General features: G+C 37.5%; 1 protein-coding gene across 1 annotated transcript; it reads right to left on the minus strand.

Moving 5' to 3' along the window:
- Positions 1-1,375: 1,375 nt before the first annotated feature.
- LOC108716263 (interferon-induced very large GTPase 1) lies at positions 1,376-23,932 on the minus strand. The gene is made up of 3 exons (XM_041563629.1): positions 23,831-23,932; positions 10,518-10,593; positions 1,376-9,079 (listed from the first exon to the last, which is right to left on the minus strand). The coding sequence occupies exon 3, from the start codon at positions 9,070-9,072 to the stop codon at positions 1,906-1,908; it is 7,167 nt and encodes a 2,388-aa protein (XP_041419563.1). The 5' UTR covers positions 9,073-9,079; positions 10,518-10,593; positions 23,831-23,932; the 3' UTR covers positions 1,376-1,905.
- Between the last annotated feature and the right edge of the window lie 977 nt (positions 23,933-24,909).

Raw genomic sequence — 24,909 nt, forward strand, 5'->3', positions numbered from 1 at the left:
GGGGTTCCTGGGGAAAGGGGGCCCGGACCGTGGGGTCTGCCTCTTCTATAGTGTTCATATCCCCCTCCCCACCACTCTTTTTCTTCATCTTCTAATTGATATGCTTGAGCCTGTGTGAGCTTGTGATGGGGGAGGGGTTGCCAATGAGGGTGGGTTGTAGGTGGGAGCGCTGTGTGTGCCGGGCCCTCTGAAAGTTTTTCTGGTGGGGGGGGCAGCAAGTGCTTGTTACTCCCTTGCTTTATATAATAACAAAGATTATGGTCAGATCCGTCTGAGCACAAGTAATTTTACTACAGTTGCAAAAAGCAAGTCGTATGCCTAAAGTGTAGTAGCTGGGGCTACTGATACTCCCTGTTGGCACCCCACCCCAGTATTGCCCATTTCTGCTCCACTCCCATGATGACTAAAGGTCTCTGTAAGGGTTGAGTGTGGCAACTGTCAGTAGGGTACAAGTCATAAAACTGTAGTGTTGTCATTGCTGCGGACCTGAAGCCCAACATTTAGTATGTGATAAGGGGCCACAATGTTCTCACTTTACTGGGGTCTGGTCCATTTATATTTAGTTTCCATGAATTTCTTCACACCGTTGGTTCCAATGATACCTATGCAGCATAGAGTTATAATTAGATATAAATACATATTATTTATACAATCCCAATAGTTTCTCACTGTTCTTATAAATTCAGTGCCTAGAACTGAGAATAAAGTAAATTACTGAGTCTGACAACAAAGCACAAGAGTATTATTATTTGCAGTAATTCTGTGATTTATTATGACTTTATTGCTGGTGGTTGTTTTGAATATACACAACTTTTATTATGGCCAGAGGTAATTATACAACAGGCACCAGATACAATTATCCCTGGAGCTGCAGTGCTGTCTGTGCACACAAGAGGTACATTTGTGATGTCACTAAATTAATTACATATAACGGAAATATGAGGAGACAAATGAAAGAGAAAGGCAACTTGACGGATTAAATTAACTGTCAGACTGACTGGATTTTACTAGTCATTGCTAATAGTCATGCACTTGTAAAAGGGGTAAACAGATAGAAGTGATCATTACTCCCCTCTTCTTCTAGTTATTCTATAAAAAACACATATATTTTAGCGCCAAGAGCAAAGTGCACATCTAGGGGGTTATACATTTTTCTAGTCCGGGCTTTTAAATGGGAAAATTAGAATTTATAGAGGGAAAAAAACTAAAAATTTTCAAGATTTATAATACCCTGAAGCTGCTAAATGCCAGAATCCAAAAATTTTGGGTGATAAAAAACAAGCAATTCTGGATCAAATCCAAAAGAATCATACAAATCGAGTTTTTTCAAGATTTTATCACAAACTGAATTTTTTGAGTTATTTTATTAATAAATATGATAAAATCGTAGATGGGAGTTTGGTCGGGGTTTGTTTTCATTTGAGTTTTCGTAAATAACCCCCTTAGTGTCTTAACTTTCTATGAAAACATAATAAGTAATTGACATTAAAAGAGTTCGACCTTCAAATTAACTTTTACTACTTTACTTTTCAAATGATCTTCGTTTGTTTTGTTTTTTGATTTTGGGGTTGATGTTTTATTTCCAGCCTGCTAGGTCACTGACCCTGGCAAGCAAAATAAAAAATTAATGGATCGGCATCATGGGTACAATGTTATTATTATTTTTAATTGTGTATCATCCTTTAAATGCTCCCCTATTTTTCTAGTTTGATTTGTAATATGTTTAAATACATTTGAAATTTCAAGCGCCAGAGCTGCAAAACAAACATCATTGAAATAATTCAAAAACTACAAGAAATAAAGAATATACCGGTAATACGGTTTTGAAATAATGCTGTGTACAGCATATTCCTTAAAGATGTTTTATATTGTATTGGATTATAAGACAAAAATCATAATGCAGTATTAGATTTTCAGTTCAGCAATGGCATTATCCTTGGTATATTTGCTCCATTGTTCAGGGATGGCTCCGTAACCAGAAAACTTTTTATTTTCATGATTTTCCAGATCTTCCTTGAATCGACACACAAACCATTTCCAGTAACATTGCTCTGAGTTATCTGGTGTAATAGACCAATCAGAATATGGAGGTCCTGCTGATCTGTAATTCTTGTATAAAAAACTATTATCATCCGGTAAGCGAAAATGCTTATCACTCCCTACCTGAGTGGTGCAGATGTCTGTGACAAACTGATCTGTACCACTAAAGGTCCACCATGCTAATGTCTGAGGTCGGTGAAATGGGACACTGTGGTCTCCATCATGCCCAGCTATAGTGTTAGTACAAACAGCTTTACAAAAAGGGCACTGATGCCAACATGCATTAAACTGCTCAAATAATATTTCATGGGGCTGTGTCCTGAAGTTTGTCATGCAGAAATCAGCAAATTCTTCTTTTAGGTTTTCCGTTCCACTTTCTAGGGCCATAGTAACTGCTTTTTGTAGGAAATCTACATCTGTTATGTTCTGGTACTGAAGGCTTTTAAAGTCACTCTGTGAAATTTTAATGTGGCCCCCAAGCTGTTTACAGAATGTACCGACCCAGGAATCAATATCACCACCTGTGAGTTTAACAGCCTCAGTTGATTTCTCAATAGTTTCCTGTATAAGTATTTTAAATTTATCAAGATTTCTGATTAAAATGTTAAAAATCTTTAAATTATCACTTTGGCAGTATTCAGTAACACTTTCTTGCAAAAACACAGCAAATGCAGTTTTGGGATGATCAATATACTGAATGTATGCTCGGAAATCTTCCTTTTCAGCCAGAGATTTCAAGAGGTGAAGCTCTAATTTAGATCTGTTCCCATTAAGAGCCGGGTGGTTGGATTTCATTTCACTGGCTAAGTCAATAGCTGCCTGGGCAAATACTTGTTCTTTTATAGAATCAGTCAGTTTATCACTTAAGATTTCAGCCAGTGAGGCAATCGATGCCTTTTCTGCAAAGGAATTTTTAAAGATTTTTAAGAAAGTACTCTTTTTTATTTCAAAATGGTTAACTGGGTCATTTAGTCTTCTGAATTCAATAGACATGTGGGTAAATCTCTCTGCTGCATTTTTTAAGAAATAAAGGGAAACAAACAACTTGAATTCCTTCTTGAACCTGAACTTTGGGTTTAACCCGGTGCTCAGTTCCTTGTCTATGATGTGCAGAATTTCATGAAAGTAACTGCGCTGATAGTCCATATTATCCCTCTCCTTCTTGTTAATATAACTATTAATTATGTGTCTTAGTTCTTCTGTTTCTCGTTTTATTTCCATTTCTTCAGTTTCCTTGAGTTTCTCAGATCGCATTCCAAGCCACTTTGATTTTGTCTTGATATATTTAGAAAACTCCAGACACATATTGGTCCATTCATAAGAACTCCTGATCTTGTTGCTCAGATCTGTCTCTTGTTTAAAATAATCTAGAAGGATATTTTCCATATCCACAGTAATCTTAGGTAGATCAAATATTGGTCTGGATGACTTTACTTTCTCAATCCATTCACTCCACAGATTATGAAACTGTATCTCTATCTCATCTTCACTTGGTGCTTGTTCTTTCAGAAATAAAGCCAAATCTCTGCTTTTACGTAACAACTCAACTTCATATTGTTCTTTCATTTGGTCAGTTTCTCTCCTGCTGTTCTTTATGCATATCTGCTCATCCAGGTTTTTCTTTACTTCATCTATAAGATCATTTTTAACACCTTCCAGCCTGATCTCAGTGTTTGCTTTCCACTGAATCAATATATTGCCATCTTTCTCATCAGTGAAAAAATTACTTAGGTCATCCATAACTTTGGTAAATGTTTCTTTAAGATTCTCATGAAGAGAAATTTTATTTATACTCTGTAGTTCATTGTTTAGAATTTGATTTTTGAGTTTGTTCTGTAGACTAAGCACATGTTCTCTCATGTCCCATGTCCATTTACAGTATCTCATTTCTAGCTTGTTGTAGGCTGCAATCTCAAGAGAATTCTTAAAGCTGAAAACAAAGTTCTCATTCAGCAGAGCATTCCACAAATCAGTTACACGAGTCTTAAAACCTGAAATAGACAATATATTGCCTTGTGCTTTTCCATTACCAAGTATCATTTTTTTTAGAGACTGCACATTCTGACTGTAGCTTGGATTGGGGGGAGCCATTGGATGATCGCCTTCCCAGAGATGAGCAAAGTACAAAATATGATTTTTAACATCAAACTTCATCACATCATTAAAGCAAGTAATGTCTGAATGTTCTTGTTCTGCTGCAATTCTTGTCATTTCATCCAGGTTTTCCTGAAGTCGTCTTTGTCCCTCCATATTTTTCTCTGTGGCTGTGATGTCCCCAACATTCTGATGAACAAATAGGCATCCTGGTTTGAGATTTACTATTTTCATTCTCATGAATGCCTGAACAGCTATCTGTAGAATGTCTTGTATTTCAGAAGTATTTTCCCCAAAAACGTTAATCAGTGTGATGTTGCCCAAGCCAATTACAAAAGTAGCCAGTTCATTGTCATGGTTTAAAGTTGCTGCGTTGGACAGTTCCATGGCTCTTAAACCTTCAGTATCTATTACAAGCACAAAGTCAAAGTTTGTCTCTTTTCTTAGTTGCTCATCAACCTTCACAAGCTGCATGAATGCCCCCCGAGTACATCTACCTGCACTTACTGCAAATTCCAGGCCAAACATGGCATTAAGCAGAGTCGATTTCCCAGAACTTTGTATTCCAAGAACAGAGAGAACAAAAAGTTTCTTATCTCCAAGTATTTCTACCAGTTTATCTAAAACAGCTCCTATCCATCTCAGAGGCACATGTGCAGAATCCCCATCCATCAGTTCTATTGGGTACCCAGAGACCATAAGATTGGCAGCAATTTCAGGTAACAAATCAAAACCATTATCATCTTTAGAATATGTGACTAAAGCCTCATAGAGCTGTCCCACTTCTCTCAGAATGTGTTCAAGCCCAAATGTTGAATCATTTATCTGCTTTGATAGACTGTTTAATCTCTTTTCCATCTCTTCTACTGATGTTTTGTCCTTCTGTGCTTTCTTTATCTTCTGAATATCTGACCACAAGTCATGAAATTGCTGTTTTAGCTGTGGGAGATTCTCTACAGTGATCTTGTCTAAATGCATTTTAAACCACTGCAGAAAGTACATTTTTGAGAAATCTGAGTGTGACTGTAACATTTTTAGAAAGCAAGTCATAAACACATTGATTGGAAATGCTCTTTGTAACTGATTCTGCCTAATTTCATTCTTCTCGGACTCAATGCTACTACGTTGTTGCTCAATGCTTTGATTGCTGTTTCCCTTGAGACGATTGAGTTCTTTGTCTTTCTGACACCATTTGTGCCACAGATCCCCTTGTAGCGGAAGAAATTGTTTCTTCATTTCCTTAACTTTTTTCTCACATAACAAAGACATTAGAGTCTCAGCTTGTTCCTTTGTAGATTTACATAGTTGGTTTTCTACATCCACAGTGATACCATATTCTTGTGCAAGGCCTACACAGTCATCCAGAGAATGAGGACTCTCTGCTTTCCTTGCCATGCTTGTAATCGTTATATTTACTTCTTGCAGTAATTCTGCCTCATTTCTGTTCTTTGTGCCAATTTTCACTTTATTACCAGCATCGGACAGTTTGTCTTCTTTGTCAGCAAACAGACATATTAGTGGTTTAGGAGACTGATAGCATTTCCTTAGAAATTCTCTGCTCTTTGTATCTCTCAAATCATCCTCTGTTAAAAGTATGACAATGACTGAGGCAATGTCCAGTAAGAAGTTGACTTGCTTATCATGCTCTCGTAGATCCCCGTGGAGATTTGTAAAAGCGATGCAGTCATCAAACAAGTCATCATCACTCCCCCCCGGACAATACCAGGCAATCTCTGCAACACCTTTCATTAGTATTGACTTTTTTGTGCTGCCTTCACAGTGTCGATGATAAAAGATGTCATGTTTTTTCTTACTCATCAAAGAGTTAAGAAGTTGGGATTTTGAGGTGCAAGAGTCACCAAACCGAAAGAAACCTACAATTGGTCTCTTTGCTTCCTTTATATATTTCTCATTTAAATTTTTTTCACATTCCTGAATTTTGTTCTGCCACTTCTTTTGTACATCACAGAATGCCCAGAGTGGAAATTCTATATTCCCAGTATTAGGATCAGGCACCAAGAGGGGAAGGGCAAATTGACAAAATGAAAGTTTTCTGTAGATGTATTGTCTGGTTAAATCATTAGCACAGTGTAAAATTGCCATTTGGAGATCCATAGGGTGGACTGACTGTGCAGTGTCTGTATTTGGTTTGTTACATTGCCCCTCAGTGAATCTCAGAAAACCGTCAAAACTATTCTCTTCTGACTCTGTAACATTCTGTTTGGTGGGTGTCTCTCTGGGTAATTTTCCAGATTTATCTTTATAACTGTGTTTTATGTATCTTGCTCGGTAATCGAAAGTCAGCAATTTGTACAAGAATTGGAATGCGGAGGATTTATGAGCAATGTCACAGATGAGACGGAAGTCAGAAATGTTCAGTTTTCTTGGATAATACTTTTCAAAATCAAGCTGCTGAAGTAAATTCTTAAAATCTGCACTTGTGTCCTGTTGTTTCACTTCAGAAAAAAATTCTTTGTGAACTTGCTTATGGTCCAGTTCATGGAAAACTTGTTCTACATTTAAATCTGCATTATTCTTTTTGTTTTGTGACATTACAAATGCTTTAAGGTCTTTTTCCAAACTGTTGAAATCTGGATTCTTCTCATGTTTTTTCAGAACGTTATTTATAGTAGCTGAAAGCGAATTGTCCAGGTATTTTTTCATGAAATGAAGACGTTTTATTTTGTCTTTCAATAATGACTGCTCGCTGCTTCCTACTGAGGCCAAACCATTAAGCAATACATAGGCCTGAGATCTCTGTTTACTGAGCTTTCTCAGTTTTGTGTATTCATCATAGTCTGTCTTGATAAACTCCTCCATATGTTCTATATCTTTAAGTCCTAAAATGCGTTGAAATGCGTAATTCTGTAGGCAAAATCCTGAATTGTTAGCAGTACAATGCAATAAAAGTGCTGCATCAAATTCCTTGATATTTCTCTTGAACTTTAGCAATGAACACAATGCACGATTGATTTCTATTGTTGCTCTTACCCTTGCTTGGTGTGTCTCTTCTGCATTTGGATGATGATGCCTGAGCACCCTAAGAACATTGTCCTTTGATTTTCTTACCTTGTCAGCAAATGCAGAAACAGAAAAATGCTCATATTCATTTGCTTTTAAATCATGGATCCACATTAAAATAAATGACTTTTGCGGAAAATTTTCATTTGAATAAATGTGAGGCTCAAGTAACTCACGAAGTAGAAATTTTATCATGGAATTCTTAGGGGAAGATTTGTATTTCTCAACAACTTTTATCAAAAAATCCTGAAAGTCTCCATCAGATAGGCATAGATCTAGCCAAGAACTAGAGTTATTTTGATTAAATGTATGTTTATGGTCAAGAAGAGCCATCAAATGTTCTGTGGCAGTGTCTACTTTCCATGACTTCATTCCCTGCAAGAGATTTTTACTTTTGTCATTTTCATACAATAGACATTCTCCATAAAATGTCTCTGTGGGGAGATTGGTCAGCAGTTTGTATGAATCAGCAAGACATGCTGCAGTTGTCAGACAATCTTTAAAATCCCCTCTGTGATTGGAGAGAATGATATCCCATATGGGCATCAGCTGGAAACCTCTGTCAATAATACTCCATGTTCTACTATTGTTTACAAGACCTGCCTTCCATTGTTGTAGAGAATCTTTTATTGGTGGACCTCCAGTTTTCATCACAAAGGCTTCTTTGATAAATTTTTGAGAAATGTTTGATTTATAAATAGAAACTAGGGAATTTGGACTTGTCACATCCAGGTTTGCTCCACATCCATAGTAAGTATCTGCCACAAAGCCATCAAGTGCTTTAGATATTGTTTCTTTGGCTTCCTGCAATTTTTCCTTAAATCCTTTGCTTGATACTTTCCACCAGAATATTCCTCCAAAATGTATAGGACCCAAGTTGACATGTGACCCAAACCTTTTATAAAAATGTGCACATTCGTTTCTTATTGTTTCTTTATCTGTGTTAGGATCTTCAATTTTATTCTCTATTTCTTTTAAACATTTGAAAGCGGCTTTAGAAAGTCTGATTTGGTCCTTTGTAAAATAACAGGAAGCTAGAGGAATGCAGTTAAATTTAGTTCCAGAAACATAAATTGGCTCATTGAGTGTTTCACTTGCTTTTTTGTACCCACTGCAATTTGTTTGGTTTTCAACACCAAGATCCAAAAATCCACCTTGGATACAACAACAAAGACTTAATCCAAGTTTTCCAACTGACTCTTGAAAATCATTTTTTTTATCAGTGGATGTAAATTCCCTTTGCCAGAGAAATGGACCTTGTTCTGGTCCAAATAGTTTAAAACCATGGGGAACACAAATTAATTTCTCATGTTTCTGAAGCAAATCATTCCTGTTGTTAGTTATATAAATCCCCTCAAGAGCTAATCCTCCAGACGCCAGTTTTAGGATGTCTTCATCTGACTGATTTTCCTTCTGTAAAAATGATTCCTCTATGAGGTCAATTTGCCCCTGGAAGTAATCTATTAAATCGACTAATTTTTTTTCAGGGGGTGGATGATATTCATTAGGGATCTGCATGACTTTCTTCAATTCCTTTTCCATCTGTTGGACACTTTCATCATCTTGACTCTTTCCTTCATCATTTAACTCTTTTAGTTCCTTCAGTATCTCAGCAGCATGTTCATTTCTTGCTTTCAGTGATTTTGAATGAATTTGTTGGGTTTCAGTCAAGTCGTTGCTGCTGTCTGGCAAGTTAAAGACTTTGAGCAAAGCCCTTTTCTCCCAGGCATATTTGATTTTGGCTTCTAGTTCAGTATAATCTTCATAATCCAAATATTTTAATGCTTGAGAACTCTGAAGACCAATCTTTTGTGTAATTAGAGGAATCCAATAACCAGTGTCCAGACCTGTGTCACGGAGCTTCTTTGAAATGTCCTCATTGTTTCTATTCATTTGCTTAGTTTTCTTTTTCTCCATTGATTTCCTGTTAGAAAACAATGATTGGCATCAATTGTAACAACTGTCATTTGTCTAGTTAATAGGAAATACCTAAAGGAATAGTATATTTAATCAATGAACTTGACTATAAAGATTCTCATAACTAATGAACTAGAGGAATTCCAGAACCCCTATAAATAAACATGTTTGCAATATACAGTAAATTCTTAATTTTTAAAAAGATAGATGATCCAGTTCCCTAGGTTGCCTAAGACAGTGTAAACCAACCCCAATCACAATGCTAAAGTAATCCTATTGTTTTCCAACTCCACTGTACTCTCTGTGCAGCCAAAGCCATTCCGAGGCAAGTATACTTGGTGCCTAAGTCTTTTATATTGGGTTCTGATTGGCTTCAGCTTTATTGAGAAGACAAAGTGTATGACAGTTGCATAGATGTTTAGGACATTGTTTGGTGACAATGCATTTTCAATGCAATAACTTTTTAATGTTTTCTTATCATCATCTTCTATTGGATAAATTCTCTCTCTCTAACATGGTTTTCTTTGCTATCCTTTTGACCATTGTGCCCTAAATAAATACAGGTATGGGATCTGTTAGCCGCAAACCAAATTACAGGAAGTACATCTCCCATTAAATCAATTTGAATGAAATAATTAAACACTTTTAAAATTATTCCCTTTTTCTCTGTAAAAATAAATCAGAACCCTGTACTTGATCCCAACTAAGATATAATAAACAATTCTAACTGGGTTTAGTTTAAATAATTTTTTTATTGGTGGTTACCCAAATTACAGAAACAACCCTTTCTGGAAAACCCCAGGTCCCAAGAATTTTGCATAAGAGTTCTCGTTTCTTTTGGGTGCTTTGCACCATGAATCGTTAAAGACAAAGTTAACTTCTTTACCGCTTCCTGTAAATTTCTGATATTTTTTTTAGATTTTTGTGATATATGCTGAAAATATAATAAACATGTTCTTGTGTTGCATCTGTGTTGTTTTTACAAACTTAGCATTTAATGGCTATGGTGCTATGGTGTGCAAATAGAGGCTTGAACTTATAATGAGGTGAAGGAAGGAGGTCTTACAAAAGTTATTTTTTGGTACTTACCAATTTAGAGTTATGTTAGATATATGTTATTTATAACTATAGTGTTTGGGCACTAGTGGGAGCAAGTGAACAGGAGGAACAACTGAAAGTTTTAGGAGGGTGGAGTTTAAAGTGATATAAAAGGAGACAGGTCATCAGGTAGGTGTGAGTGTCAGTGAGGGAGGGAGGAAGCCATCCTTAGAGGAGAACCACAGCCAGCACCCAAGTGAGGGGAAAGAGTAAGGCCTAGTCAACATAGGCTTATTTTTGTTAAAGTACACTTAGCAAACTGAGGCAGATCAGGAGAGTGAGAATGGGTAGCTAAAAGCCTCACAAAGGAGTGAGTGATAGCATAGTATCAATATGACTTCAATTACCTTTTTTTATTTATTATTTACAAGACGTTCAAAAATGTAACACAATTCTTCGTATAGCCTCAGTCCATATTTGTACCTATTAGAAAAGATGAAATAGGATTAGCATTCAAGGACAAACAGATAAAACAGACAATTTTGGAAATAGGAGTAATTTACCTAGAGACAAATGCCAGCCAGACTGCCAATTTGAAATCATAGGGACGAATCAAACTGCCCCTGTTTTCTCTTGATCGGCGTATAAACAGTTTCAAATCTAATCTTTGTGATTCATAGTAATTGTGTGAGATTTTTTTTAAAAATGACCACAGCGCTGGGGTAATAGCAGGTGATTGAGGGGGTGGAGGTTGAGGTAAATGAGGGAGGAAGGTTTGTTACAGTAAAGAGGGGAAGTAGGGGACAGAAGGGTAGGGGGGCTGTTCCATAGCTTGTCCAAAGCAACAGATTCACCACTTTGGCTGAAGATGCTGGGGAGCACAGCTCTGAACTGGCATGTCTGGAGCAGACTGACTCTTGGAGCACCCTGGGGGCAGTGTCTCTAAAACGGGTGGTGGGAGAGTGCAAGAAAGTAAAGGCAGGTTCTAGTTATAGGGGATTCAATTATTAGAAAGGTGGAATCTGTTGTAAGGACCCTTCATGCCGAACAGTCTGCTGCTTGCCTGGTGCTAGGGTTCATAGCAGTTACATTGAAGGTTCTCAGGTCTCAAAAAGGTAAAACTCACCAATTATGAGATAAGGTCCAAGTGCACTGCCCTGAACCTTCAGCTGAGGCAGCGGATAACCGTATAGAGAAGGCAGACTTTTCAAATAATTAGTAGTTTATTTTGGTACACAACCAAGGATACAGCCTTATGCATTTTGTATCATTCAGACACAATCATAGACATAGCTGCCATACTGCCTGGTAACCAGTCAGTGGAAACCATGAGAGCTGAAAAGCAGGAAGTAGTGTTCTGGCTATTATGTTAGACATCCAATCACTCCAGCCTTTATACATTATATTTTTGGCTAACTAACTATATTAGATACATTCTTTATTTTGCACAGCCTATCTTTTTATCCAGTTTTTAGTTTTATACTGAACAATTCCTTTAAAATGTAAATGTAATAGGATTAGAGATCCACCCCCCCCCCCCCCATGTGGTGCAATTCAGAAGTAAGGTAGTAAATACCGGAAAGCATTTAATAACAAATCAAAGGGGACAAAAGTTGTGTTTAGAGCAAAGTAAATACTGCATCTGGAAGGCAAAAACTGAAAAAAAAGATATTGATTGCCATCACCATTTTTTGAGTAAATCAATAGTTATAAATTGCAGGTTGAGAGCACGGCCCCATTCAGATATTTTGTTTACAGTGCAGAATGTAAATGTGCTTAATCAGTTCTTTTCTCCAGTTTTATAAAATAGAGGAGTTTCAGGGCTACTATATAGTGGTATAGATGACAAATTATTCAATGACAGTATATGGTACTATAGAGGTCCATAAGTTTAACTTCCCCTATGTTCTGGAAATCTCCTACAGGTTGGAAACCCCCTGGTGTGTCCAGCTAAGAGTTGGAGCTAAAGTGGATAAGGGAGGAGGGTGATTACTTATTCCCCAGTAAGTGTGTCCTGGCAGTTGCAGATTTGCCCAGGAGGTGTCACTGTTGTGTAAACCTTTATAAAGTAGAGGTGCCATGTTTGAAGTCTCTTTTCCCTGTCCCCTGTGAGAGGACAGGTGTTGTCCACGTGTCTACTATGTGGGCTATTACCTTATACAAAGGGAGAGGTACTTTGGGGCAGGTAGCGGTATCTAGGGTAGTATAAAGAGCTCTTGGGAAAGGGACTGTGACTGTGCATCTGGAGTGGAGTATGGGACTGTGTCATCTAAGGAGGCAGGCCCGGACTGGCAATCTGTGGGTTCTGGCAAATGCCAGAGGGGCTGCTATAAGGTGCCATAGAAAGTCAGTATTTAGTGGGCTGGTGGGGGCTGATTGGGCCTCTGTGTACCTGAAATGCCAGGGCCTATTTAGACTCTCAGTCCGGAAATGTAAGGAGGTGGAAAGTGGTGGTGTATGGTGGTGGGATTGCATGAACCTGTTAATTGAAAAGTGTTCTGTTAGCCAATAGATGGCAATAGAGTTATGTTAAGTGTAATTTATACCTCCGGACAATAAATATTGTTCACAAAGAATGAGCGCAAGTCTGGTGTTATTGCTTTAAGAGCTGCCTACCCCCCAACAAGCCAAATATGCCTTCTATAGCAACCTATTTTATTTTGTGCTTTTCCCCTGTACTGCCAGTCCTAAGCTTAGGGCATACCTCCAAACTGTCCCATTTTCAGTGGGACAGTCCCTATTTTTACAGCTCAAACCGAAGTCCCGTGTTAGTATTTGGAAAACCCAACTTTATCTGCACTGAATAGCCAGAAAAAGAAACAATGTTTCTAACTTAATTGACTTTTGGCAGCCCAGAACAGCCAGGAGGTTCACATAAGATACTTTGTAACAATTTTGAGATAAGCAAATAAGTAATTGTAACAATTTAGATAAGGAGGTCCCTTGGGAAAAGTTAGACTCACATCTTAAACAGCAATTCACCTTCATTAGCAAAACTGTAATAACTGAAAATAAACACAGAATTATGTTCAAACTTTCATAATCTGACAAATTTTGTAAAATGAACATGGTAATTAGGGGGTGTGGTCAAAAAAATCGCTGCGGCTAATTTTTTTTTTTTAGCAGAGTAAGATACTATTTCTTTTGTCCCTCTTATTATTTCCAAAATATTGGGAGGTATGTTAGGGACCAACTCACAATATACTTTGTATATAGGATATTGAAGGGGTCCAAAGGTGTGTGATGTGCAATGGAGCTCTGAAAGCAAGTTAGGAAATTAGGGTCTTGGTCTCAACTCTGCTCTCACCTACATGTGGTGGACCCTGTTAATCAGAGCAACCCACTCTGAAGTTGTGATAAAAAAACTCATTTGGTGGAGTGTGTCGCCGAACCAATGAGAAATGGGGGTCCTGGCAGGGTGACCTGGAGGTAATTCAGGATCCAGCTTGCCAGGATGGTGGAGTAACAGCAAAGCTAACTCTCTAAGATGGCAGCAGAGGAACTGCATTTGACAGTCAACGGCAGCACCAGTAAATATAGTTAGATGATCTAACGTGAAGGGACAGGTGGCTTCCTAAACCGTGGTGAAGGCAGGCCTCCTACGGGAGGGGACCCTAAGCAAATCGACTGGTCCCCAAGTTGGGGAGACAATCGACAAAGGCATGAACACAGATTCAATTTAGCCATATAGAAATACTTAGCATATTTAGAAAAGGAGCATTAGCAAACTTTCTGTTACAGTTAGTCTGATACAGAATCAAAACAGCTGCACTACAGGGGGTGAGGTGGTGTGGAAGTGGCACCCTCAAAAGTTGAGACTATACTCTTTTCTACAGTGGACATGAAAGCCCACCAGCTGATGTCCAGTGTCATTGGATTTTAGCCAATCAATGGAACAGTGGTGAACCCATGCTCCTACTGAAGAAACAGAGGATACTATGAAGGATTAATTCTACATGCTCTTGGAACAGTCAGTAGTAGTTTTTTCTGTAGTTTTCGCCAATTTTTTGGTTAAGCAAAACGAGACAGAGTCGCTCATCACTATTCATATTACATAGAAGATCATTAATGATATAGACATATGTATGGACCCATAGGTTTATCCCAATGGCTTTAAATCCCTACACTTCCTTATATCCTTTGTTTCCGGGCAGATGCCCATGTATCTAGTTACATTATTTACATATTTCAGTTATTTGCCTACAGGCCTATGGCCACTTCCTGTCACACTTTAACATAGTGTCTGGTTAGGGGTGGAGCTTTCTCTTTGGCTTCTGGTTGCTGATCCAGCTGGGTGTTTCCAGGGAGCCTGGGTACAACAAGGCCCAGTAAAGTCAGTTTGCCCTAGAGGGGGCAGTACCTCTATTTACAAGTTGGGGAGCAGGGACCCCGTGAATGAGTCTTAGCCAGTGACCAGTTAACTCTTTCATAGCACTTTCTTGGAGAGTAAGATATAGAGGTTAAGTAGAAAGAGCAGCCTGATCTCCAACAAGGAGCAAACTGCTCCAGCTGCGCATGCACCAAAATACCAATCTCTCAGTTTACAAAGATCGCAGAAGATGGACGCATGGAATTTCGCTGTAAGAATCTGCATGAGGAGCTTTACGTTGATTCTATGGGGCATATTTATCAAAAAGTGAAGTTAGAGATCACCACAGTCTTCAAGTGTGAAATTCCACCACTCTCCATTTACTTCTCTGACTTTTTTTTAAAGAATGCTTTTTCATTGGATGTAACAATATCCACTTATACCCTTAATGGGACTGCACTAGGCAAATCCATAATGGAGACGGAGCTTGGAGTCCTTGTAGATGATAAACTTGTCTGTAGCAAGTAATGCCAGTCAGCAGCATCAAGGGCAAATAAGGTCTTGACTTGTATTAAATGGGGCAGAGAGTCACGGGAGGAGGGGGTCCCGCTGTATAGAGCACTGGTAAGGCCCCATCTAGAATATGCCGTACAGTTTTGGTCTCCATCACTCAAACAGGACATTATTGTATTAGAGAGGGTACAGAGAAGGGCAACTAAGCTGGTAAAGGGAAAATCTTAGCTATGAGGAAAGACTGGCCAAATTGGGGATGTTCACTCTGGAGAAGAGGCGCTTAAGGGGTGATATGATAACTGTGTATAAAGATATAAGGGGATATGATCACTATAAGGGTAACAAACAAGGGAAAGTTGTGCTCACCACTAATTTTTAAAACCATTAGGCGGGGGTGCAATGAGGCTGTGACCACAAAATACATATAGACACATACAAGAGTCCTCTGCACTCAACCCATTATCAATATATTTAAGACAGAGACATTTTGTGCTACTGCTACTGAAAAATGCCTTACCCTTTAAACAAAACAGGGATTGTTTGTCCATATATTGCAATATATTTAAGCTGAACAACTACGTCAAAGTCATCCCATATCTGGCCAGTCCTACGCTTAATTTTCATCTGATTCATTAAGAATTCTATTGCTTCATTATACATTTTACACAGGGACTAAGTTTTACCTGCAACTTACAGATGCAGCCAGCCTGGTTTGTACGTTTGGCGGCTGTAACTAAGCTGATAGGCGCGCTATTCGCGCTGAATGAAGATCCTCGCGCTGCCTTGACTAAGCAGAAAGATTTCCACTTTGTTTCCTTGAACTGCAATTCTTTAAACAGACACCAGGTGGCGCATGGAACACTTACGTCATAGGAAAGAACGTATTGTAGAGAGAGATCCTTCTGGTGTGCAAACTTCTCATGTCTAACACTGAGCTCTATTGTAGCCTATTGGTTAAGGTGCATGACTTGAAACTGCATTTTTTAATTAACGTTTTGTAAAGGGCAACTAAGCCCAATATATGACAAGCCACTTTTTAAAGGGGAACTAAACCCAATATATGAGATCACACTTTTTAAAGGGGAACTAAACCCAATATAGGACATCCCACTTTTTAAAGGGGAACTAAACCCAATATAGGACAATCCACTTTTTAAAGGGGAACTAATCCAAATATATGACATCCCACTTTTTAAAGGGCAACTAAGCCCAATATACAAGATCACACTTTTTAAAGGGGAACTAAACCCAATATATGACATCCCACTTTTTAAAGGGCAACTAAGCCCAATATATGAGATCACACGTTTTAAAGGGGAACTAAACCCAATATATGAAATCCCACTTTTTAAAGGGCAACTAAACCCAATATCTGACATCCCACATTTTAAAGGGCAACTAAGCCCAATATATGTAATCACAATTTTTTTTAGGGGAACTAAGCCCAATATCTGACATCCCACTTTTTAAAGGGCAACTAAGCCAAATATACATCACACTTTTTAAAGGGGAACTAAGCCCAATATCTGACATCCCACTTTTTAAAGGGGAACTAAACCCAATATATAACATCCCACTTTTTAAAGGGGAACTAAACCCAATATAGGACAATCCACTTTTGCTCTTTCAAGTAGTACTTAAATGTCACCAAAATCACCAAATTTAGGAAAGGCTTGTGACTTGGTGACTTCTATTCGGCTACCAAGATCACCTGTACTTAGAACAAGGGAAGTCGGAGCTTGATCTCTGCTAAACAAAAGTTATTTAAAACAAGGCAAATGGTTTGCAACATGGATGTATATACAGTAGTTACAGTACTAAGAATAAATACAAGAGCCAAAATGGAGGTTCTTTAGTTAAATGTTTATTCAAACTACACATACAGTACAAGCCCAATGCAGATCTATGTATCACTAAATAGTGTATGTGAACCACCAAGCAGAGAAAGGTAAGAATTAATTTTGCCATACACAGAAAGAAAATTTGAATTTCGAGTTTATTTTAGTGTAATTCCACTAGAGCAGGGAACCCGTGAGCAACATTCAGAAGTAAAAGGAGTTGGGGAGCCTCACTATCATGAAAAATGTTCTTGGGGTGCCCAATAAGGGCTGAGATTGGCCATTTAGTAGCCCCTATGTGGATTGTCAACCTACAGGAGACTCTGTTTGGCAGTACAACTGGTTTTTATGCAACTAAAACTTGCCTCCAAATATGAAATTCAAAAATAAGCACCAGCTTTGATAACACTGTGAGCAATGTCCAAGGGGTTGGGGAGCAACATGTTGCTCACAAGCTACTGGTTAGGGATCACTGCACCAGAGAATAGTCCAAATTCAATTTGAATTTTAAAAAATGTTGAAATTTGAATTTTGAAATGTATCATGTACTGTCCCTTTAAGAATTCAAATTCGACTATTTGCCATATAAAACCTGCCAAATTTGTGTTCTAGCCTATAGGTGACCTCCTACAATCAATTTGGAGTAGTTTGGTGGACTTTTGAAAAAACAAAATGTAATTTTTAAAAAAAAAAAAAAATGTTTTTCATTTTTTTGTGAAAGATTTGAATCATATTCAATTTGAATTCGATTCAAATTTGCAAGTCTATCCTATGCACTCGAACTTACAAATTCAAATTCACCAGGCGACAAAATTTCCCTGAATCTGCCCGTGTGCCCCTACCCTAAGGATTAATTATATCTTAGTTGGGATGAAGTACAAGCTACTGTTTTATTAATACACAGAAAAAGGAAATCATTTGTTAAAAATTGGATTATTTGGAGTCTATGGGAGACAGGTTTTCTGTAATTCAGAGCTCCATTGCTGAGACTCCTCACATGCTTGTCTGAAGCTGTAACTTGAGATCACCTTGCTCTAAACCATCCCCCACTCCTCTCACAGGCAATCTCAACAATCAGAAAGCTAGCTGCTACTATTTGTTTCCTTCTTAACATATGCTAATTACAGTTTACACTTCCCAGCAGGACACTGAGACATGGTGGAGAGTTGGTTGGTCTTTTCAAGTACTGCAAAATCAACACATTTACATCACTGGGGAGGGGGGGGCAAAAGTAGAAAAAAGTGAGTTCACTCCAAAAAAACATATATTTTTGGAAAGTACACATTCCTGCAAATCCAAATTGGGTATGCATCTCTTTGTACTCCAAAGCACCAAGTCCCAAACCTTTCCTAAATTTGGTGATTTTGGTGACATTTAAGTACTACTGGAAAGAGCAAAAGTGGATTGTCCTATATTGGGTTTAGTTCCCCTTTAAAAAGTGGGATGTCATATATTTGGTTTAGTTCCCCATTAAAAAGTGGGATGTCAGATATTGGGCTTAGTTCCCCTTTAAAAAGTGTGATGTCGTATATTTGGCTTAGTTCCCCTTTAAAAAGTGGGATGTCAGATATTGGGTTTAGTTCCCCTTTAAAAAGTGTGATGTCGTATATTTGGCTTAGTTCCCCTTTAAAAAGTGGGATGTCAGATATTGGGTTTAGCTCCCCTTTAAAAAGTGGGATGTCCTATACTGGGTTTAGTTCCCCTTTAAAAAGTGTGATCTCGTATATTGGGCTTAGTTCCCCTTTAAAAAGTGGAATGTCATATATTGGGTTTAGTTCCCCTTTAAAAATTATGATCTCGTATATTGGGCTTAGTTGCCCTTTAAAAAGTGGGATGTCAGATATTGGGCTTAGTTCCCCTTTAAAAAGTGTGATGCATATTTGGCTTAGTTGTCCTTTAAAAAGTGGGATGTCAGATATTGGGTTTAGTTCCCCTTTAAAAAGTGGGATGTCCTATATTGGGTTTAGTTCCCCTTTAAAAAGTGGGATGTCCTATATTGGGTTTAGTTCCCCTTTAAAAAGTGGGATTGCATACATTGGGCTTAGTTCCCCTTTAAAAAGTGGAATGTCATATATTGCGTTTAGTTCCCCTTTAAAAATTGTGATCTCGTATATTGTGCTTGGTTGCCCTTTAAAAGTGGGATGTCAGATATTGGGCTTAGTTCCCCTTTAAAATGTGTGATGTATATTTGGCTTAGTTGCCCTTTAAAAAGTGGGATGTCAGATATTGGGTTTAGTTACCTTTTAAAAAGTGGGATGTCCTATATTGGGTTTAGTTCCCCTTTAAAAAGTGGGATGTCAAACATTGGGCTTAGTTCCCCTTTAAAAAGTGGGATGTCATATATTGGGTTTAGTTCCCCTTTAAAAAGTGGGATGTTCTATATTTTGTTTAGTTCCCCTTTAAAAAGTGTGATCTCGTATATTGGGTTTAGTTCCCCTTTAAAAAGTGTGATCTCTTATATTGGGCTTAGTTGCCCTTTACAAAACGTTAATTAAAAAAAAGTAGATGTTACAGGTTTTGAACTCAAGACCTACAGATTTCAAGTCACGCACCTCAACCAATAGGCTACAATAGAGCTCAGTACTAGACATGAGAAGTTTGCACACCAGAAGGATCTCTCTCTACAATACGTTCTTTCCTATGAACCTATGAATTGCCTTGCGTTTGGCGGCCTCTAGTGGCAGAACTGGTATTACATGCAGGTAAAAGCACTAAACGCGAGAAGGCTTCCTGACACATCACGCTTGCTGCAGATCTACTAGCGTTACTGCGCGATAAACGTACAAAAGAAAGTGGCTCCATCTGTACTTGCTGCTTTCAAAGTAAAACTCCCAAACTTGGCTGCCCTTTTATTAGACACCAGTGGGATCACCTGACTATAGCTGGGAAGGGTGGGAGCTACAACATGGAGCTGGTCACTGCTCCTGTATAACTATAACAAACAAGGGAAAGTTGTGCTCACCACTAAGTGAAAATTAAGCGTAGGACTGGCCAGATATGGGATGACTTTGACGTAGTTGTTCAGCTTAAATATATTGCAATATATGGACAAACAATCCCTGTGTTGTTTAAAGGGTAAGGCATTTTTCAGTAGCAGTAGCACAAAATGTCTCAATGTCTTAAATATATTGATAATGGGTTGAGTGCAGAGGACTCTTATATTTGTAAATATATAAGGGGGATATGATCACTATATATTAATATAGAAGGGGGATATGATCACTTTATATAAATATATAAGGGGATATGATCATTATATATAAATATATAAGGGTATGTGATCACTATATATAAATATATAAGGGGGATATGATCACTATTTATAAATATATAAGGGGGATATGATCACTATATATAAATATATAACGGGATATGATCACTATATATAAATATATAAGGGGATATGATCACTACATATAAATATATAAGGGGATGTGATTACTATATATAAATATATAAGGGGATATGATCACTATATATACATATATAAGGGGGATATAATCACTATATATAAATATATAAGGGTATGTGAATACTATATATAAAGGGGATATGATCACTATATATAAATATATAAGGGGGATATGATCACTATGTATAAATATATAAGGGGATATGATCACTATATATAAATATATAAGGGTATGTGATCACTATATATAAATATATAAGGGGATATGATCACTATATATAAATATATAAGGGGATATGATCACTATATATAATATATAAGGGGATATGATCACTATATATAAATATATAAGGGGATATGATCACTATATATATAAATATATAAGGGTATGTGATCACTATATATAAATATATAAGGGGGATATGATCACTATATATAAATATATAAGGGGATATGATCACTATATATAAATATATAAGGGGATGTGATCACTATATATAAATATATAAGGGGGATATGATCACTATGTATAAATATATAAGGGGATATGATCACTATATATAAATATATAAGGGTATGTGATCACTATATATAAATATATAAGGGTGGTATGATCACTATATATAAATATATAAGGGGGATATGATCGCTATATATAAATATATAAGGGGGATATGATCGCTATATATAAATATATACAGGGATATGATCACTATATATAAATATATAAGGGGATATGATCACTATATATAAATATATAAGGGGATATGATCACTATATATAAATATATAAGGGGGATATGATCACTATATATAAATATATAAGGGGGATATGATCACTATATATAAATATATAAGGGAATATGATCACTATATATAAATATATAAGGGGGATATGATCACTATGTATAAATATATAAGGGGGATATGATCACTATATATAAATATATAAGGGTATGTGATCACTATATATAAATATATAAGGGGATATGATCACTATATATAAATATATAAGGGGGATATGATCGCTATATATATAAATATATAAGGGGGATATGATCGCTATATATAAATATATAAGGGGATATGATCACTATATATAAATATATACGGGGATATGATCACTATATATAAATATATAAGGGTATATGATCACTATATATAAATATATAAGGGATATGATCATTATATATAAATATATAAGGGGATATGATCGCTATATATAAATATATAAGGGGATATGATCACTATATATAAATATATAAGGGGATATGATCACTATATATAAATATATAAGGGGATATGATCACTATATATAAATATATAAGGGGGAATATTATCACTATGTTGAGGGATTCTCTCATGAGAAAATGTGTTAATATTGCTGCTCAAATAACAATTGATTGCAGTACAAACAAATTGTACAAAATGTCACAATTTCTACATAGGATCACTATGGAGACACTGGAGGCTGGGAGAGTAAAGGCTGAATAAACTGAATTATACCTACAAACGGCTAAACAGAGTCCAGAATGTTCAGGGAAAGTGAAGTTTAATTAAAATAACATAGGTTGTAAAACAGAACAAATATATTATTATTAACATATAAAATGTTGGAATCAGCAGGCAGAGGCTGAGCCCAAGTGGCCAAAAGTCAGGGGCAGGAGGCAAACATTGAAAGTCTGATTAACAGGCTGAGGTCAGTAGCACCAGGCAGGGAACAGGACAGGCTCAGGAACAAGATCAACAGGAACATAAAGCAGGAACAAGACAGGGTTCAGGCACGGTTCAAGGAGTAGCAGGCTGGGAGCTTAATAAATTAGTATTTGGGAGTTGTTTGCAACAGGTTTATAGGAGCTTTATTGCTTAATTGGAACATCTGAGGATAATGAGGTGGGTGGAGAAAAGAGCAGAAAAGTGGAACACAATAAAACACACTGGGGAAATCAAACAACATGAGAACAAAGAATCCCTGGTGGCTCAGTGGGAAACTGCTCAGGAAAGTGTTTGAATCTGGCAATTCCATCACACAAAATAACTGGCACAAATCCTGCATGTAGTGAGACATGATGTCTGGTGATTTTGAAAGCGTGAGCTCTAATACATCTCCTAGGCAAAAGGAGCCCCCCCTGAAGTCCAACTATCAATCAAAAGTTGATTGTTTCAGTAATGGTACAGAAGATTTAATTTAAATTCTTACTCCAGTATACTGAAGCTTATATTACATTTTCATGTTCATGATAGTTGTGGTTGCCTTGGGCTGGTACAGAAGCACAAAATATAATGTACAACATTTCTAGCTACTTCTTTAGTAAAGCTTAAGTTCTTTGTTAATGGGACTGCACTAGGCAAATCCATAATGGAGACAGAGCTTGGAGTCCTTGTAGATGATAAACTTGTCTGTAGCAAGTAATGCCAGTCAGCAGCATCAAGGGCAAATAAGGTCTTGAGTTGTATTAAATGGGGCAGAGAGTCACGGGAGGAGGGGGTCCCACTGTATAGAGCACTGGTAAGGCCCCATCTAGAATATGCCCTACAGTTTTGGTCTCCATCACTCAAACAGGACATTATTGTATTAGAGAGGGGACAGAGAAGGGCAACTAAGCTGGTAAAGGAAAATCTTAGCTATGAGGAAAGACTGGCCAAATTGGGGATGTTCACGCTGGAGAAGAGGTGCTTAAGGGGTGATATGATGACTATGTATAAATATATAAGGGGATCATATAATAATCTCTCTAATGCTTTATTTACCAGTAGGTCTTTCCAGCTGACACAAGGTCACCCATTCCGATTAGAAGAAAAGAGGTTCCAGCTAAATATTGGGAAGGGGTTTGTTACAGTGAGAGCTGTGAAGATGTGGAATTGTCTCCCTGAATCAGTGGTACATGCTGATACATTAGATAGGTACAAGGAAGGGTCGGATGCTTTATTCACCAGTAGCTCCTCCCAGCAGACAGGAGGGAGCCAATGAGATTAGAAGAGGGAAAGGGGTGTTACAGGGAGAGCTGGGAAGTGAATCAGGGGTACAGGCTGATACATTAGATAGGTATAAGAAGGGGTTGGATGGTGTTTAGCAAGTGAGGGAATACAGGGATATGGGAGAGAGCTCATAGTACAAGTTGATCCAGGGACTGGTCCCATTGACATTTTGGAGTCAGGAAGGAATTTTTTTTTGGAGAGGCTTCAATTGGGTTTTTTTTTTCCTTCCTCTGGATCAACTGGCAGTTAGGCAGGTTAAAATAGAGTTCTTTTTTGAACTGGTAAATATGTACAGATATGGGATCTGTTACCCAGAACCCCATTATTTAGAAAGCTCTGAATTATATATAAATAGAATAGAAACATTCTCTTTAGCAACATATTTAGTGGAGCTTACATCTCCCACTATGGAGAAAATAGAGGCAAAACAAGCTTTACTCCTATGCTCACTCTCCCACATATGTTACTATGTATAATGTAAAACAGTGAGTATGAATGGGGTGGGGACATCAGACTGTAAGTGCCACTGGGGCAGGGACTGAGGTGAAGAATAGAATTCTCTGTAAAGAAGTGTGTAACTGTGTTTAAGTAGGGTGTATATATATATATATATAGGATATATAATTCCTTTTAAGAGGAATAAACTATAAAGAAATATATATATATTTACCTTCTGCCAGTAGCTCTGGGCGTCTCTTCTAGTCTGTGAATCAGAACAGTCTCACAGCTGTATGTGCAGTGTATGTATAGGGCAGGAATTGCTTTTCCCCTAAACTGCACCCTTTCTTTATGTATGTTGGAATATGGACCCAGTGGGTGAGGTTTGGCTCAGTTATGCAAATATCTGATACTTGGTCACACAGGGAAGGAGAGAGTGTTAAGACACAGATTGAGCAACATCTCAGCTCTCTGCAGTTATAAGGGGTAGGATTGTCTTCAGTAGGTTGAAGGTGAGGATTCTGATGCAAAACAGCCCTTACAGTGTCATATCATTTATATAAATGGGGGAGTTGTACTGGCTCCATACTGTTGCTCTAGCTCCATCTCCTCCACTGTCTCCTTGTTGCTTTGCCAACACCTGAGCCCTACTGTTGCCATCTTTTATTGCTCCCAGCTGGGCCCTTGAAAGGTCTGTGAGGTAAGGCTGAACTACAAGTCTGGTAGGTGCTACAGGTATGGGACCTGTTATCCAGAATGGTCGGGACCTGGAAGTTTCCTGAATCACAGGTCTATAATTTGGATCTCTATATGTCAAGTCTACTAAAAAAAATCATGTAAACAGGATAAACCTTATAGGATTGCTTTGCCCCAAATAAGGCAAGCTACTGTTTTATTATTACAGAGAAAAAGGAAATCAGTTTTCAAATTTTCAACGATTTATATATAATTCAGAGCTTTCTAAATAATGGGGTTCTGGGTAACAGATCCCATATCTGACATTGTTGATCAAGAGATAAAAAGTACCTCACCCAATGTAATTATTAACTTCATAGGGCAAGGAACTTTTATTCCTCCATAAACATTGTGAAATTTATTACACTGACAAAGGTCAGATCTCTGCTGTAATCTAAAGGATAAAAAACTGGAATCTATTACCAAGGGTATCTTTCCATGCCTTTTTGAGAAGATCCCATATCTGTACATATTTACCAGCAGTGTACTTTCTAGTAAATTTATATATATATAATTAATTATTCATTCTCCTCTCCATTAACTGTCAACAAGCCTCTATCCCCACTCCCACCACAT

This window comes from Xenopus laevis, chromosome 5L, assembly GCF_017654675.1.
Source record: "Xenopus laevis strain J_2021 chromosome 5L, Xenopus_laevis_v10.1, whole genome shotgun sequence".
Lineage (NCBI taxonomy): Eukaryota > Metazoa > Chordata > Amphibia > Anura > Pipidae > Xenopus > Xenopus laevis.